The 600-nt window shown below is 68.7% G+C and overlaps 1 protein-coding gene across 1 annotated transcript in view; it reads left to right on the forward strand.

Moving 5' to 3' along the window:
- Window positions 1-139: 139 nt before the first annotated feature.
- MYBPC2 (myosin binding protein C, fast type) overlaps window positions 140-600 on the forward strand; it is a 26,713-nt gene continuing 26,252 nt past the window's right edge. The window contains exon 1 of the mRNA XM_005879630.2: window positions 140-341. Within this exon, the coding sequence (XP_005879692.1) occupies window positions 323-341 (19 nt within the window). The 5' untranslated portion in view covers window positions 140-322. The remainder of the gene's footprint in view (window positions 342-600) is intronic.

Consider the following 600-nt stretch of genomic DNA (forward strand, 5'->3'; position numbering starts at 1 on the left):
CTCCTCCCTCAGACCCAGGAGTCCAGGCCCCCAGCCCCTCCTCCCTCAGACCCAGGAGTCCAGGCCCCCAGCCCCTCCTCCCCTGGACCCAGGAGTCCTTCCCCGCCCCTCCTCCCTCAGACCCAGGAGTCCCAAGCCTTCGGGGACCTGGCGTTCAGCCTCTCTCCTTGTTGGGCCGTCCCTGTTGGCTCCCAGGGCGGACTGTGGGGAGGGTGGAGACTCCTGGGAGTCAGCTCACTCCTTAAAGGGTTCCCCGGCCCCCGGTCCTCCCTAGGGCCCCGAGGGACGCAGCTGTGGCCAGAGGAGCCGAGTGTCCGCTGTCATGCCCGAGGCTAAACCAGGTGGCTTGGGCACTTCCCCCCTGCGGAGCCCTGTCCTTTCTGAACGGGGATGGGGCTCCTCGCTCTGTGATTCGGGGGAATGGGGCGCCTCCTCTGTGGGGAGCCGGCTCCCCCCCCCCTTGCGTGTTGGGGGGAAGGTCCCCTTCCCCGTGCGGTGAGGGTGAGGGCGTCCCTTTGTGGGGACTGGGGAGGCCCCTCTCTGGGTGAGGAAGGTCTGCCTGTGACTGTGTGTGTGAGTCCCGGGGAGTCTGCGTTCGGG

The sequence above is a fragment of the Myotis brandtii genome, unplaced genomic scaffold (assembly GCF_000412655.1).
Source record: "Myotis brandtii unplaced genomic scaffold, ASM41265v1 scaffold601, whole genome shotgun sequence".
NCBI lineage: Eukaryota > Metazoa > Chordata > Mammalia > Chiroptera > Vespertilionidae > Myotis > Myotis brandtii.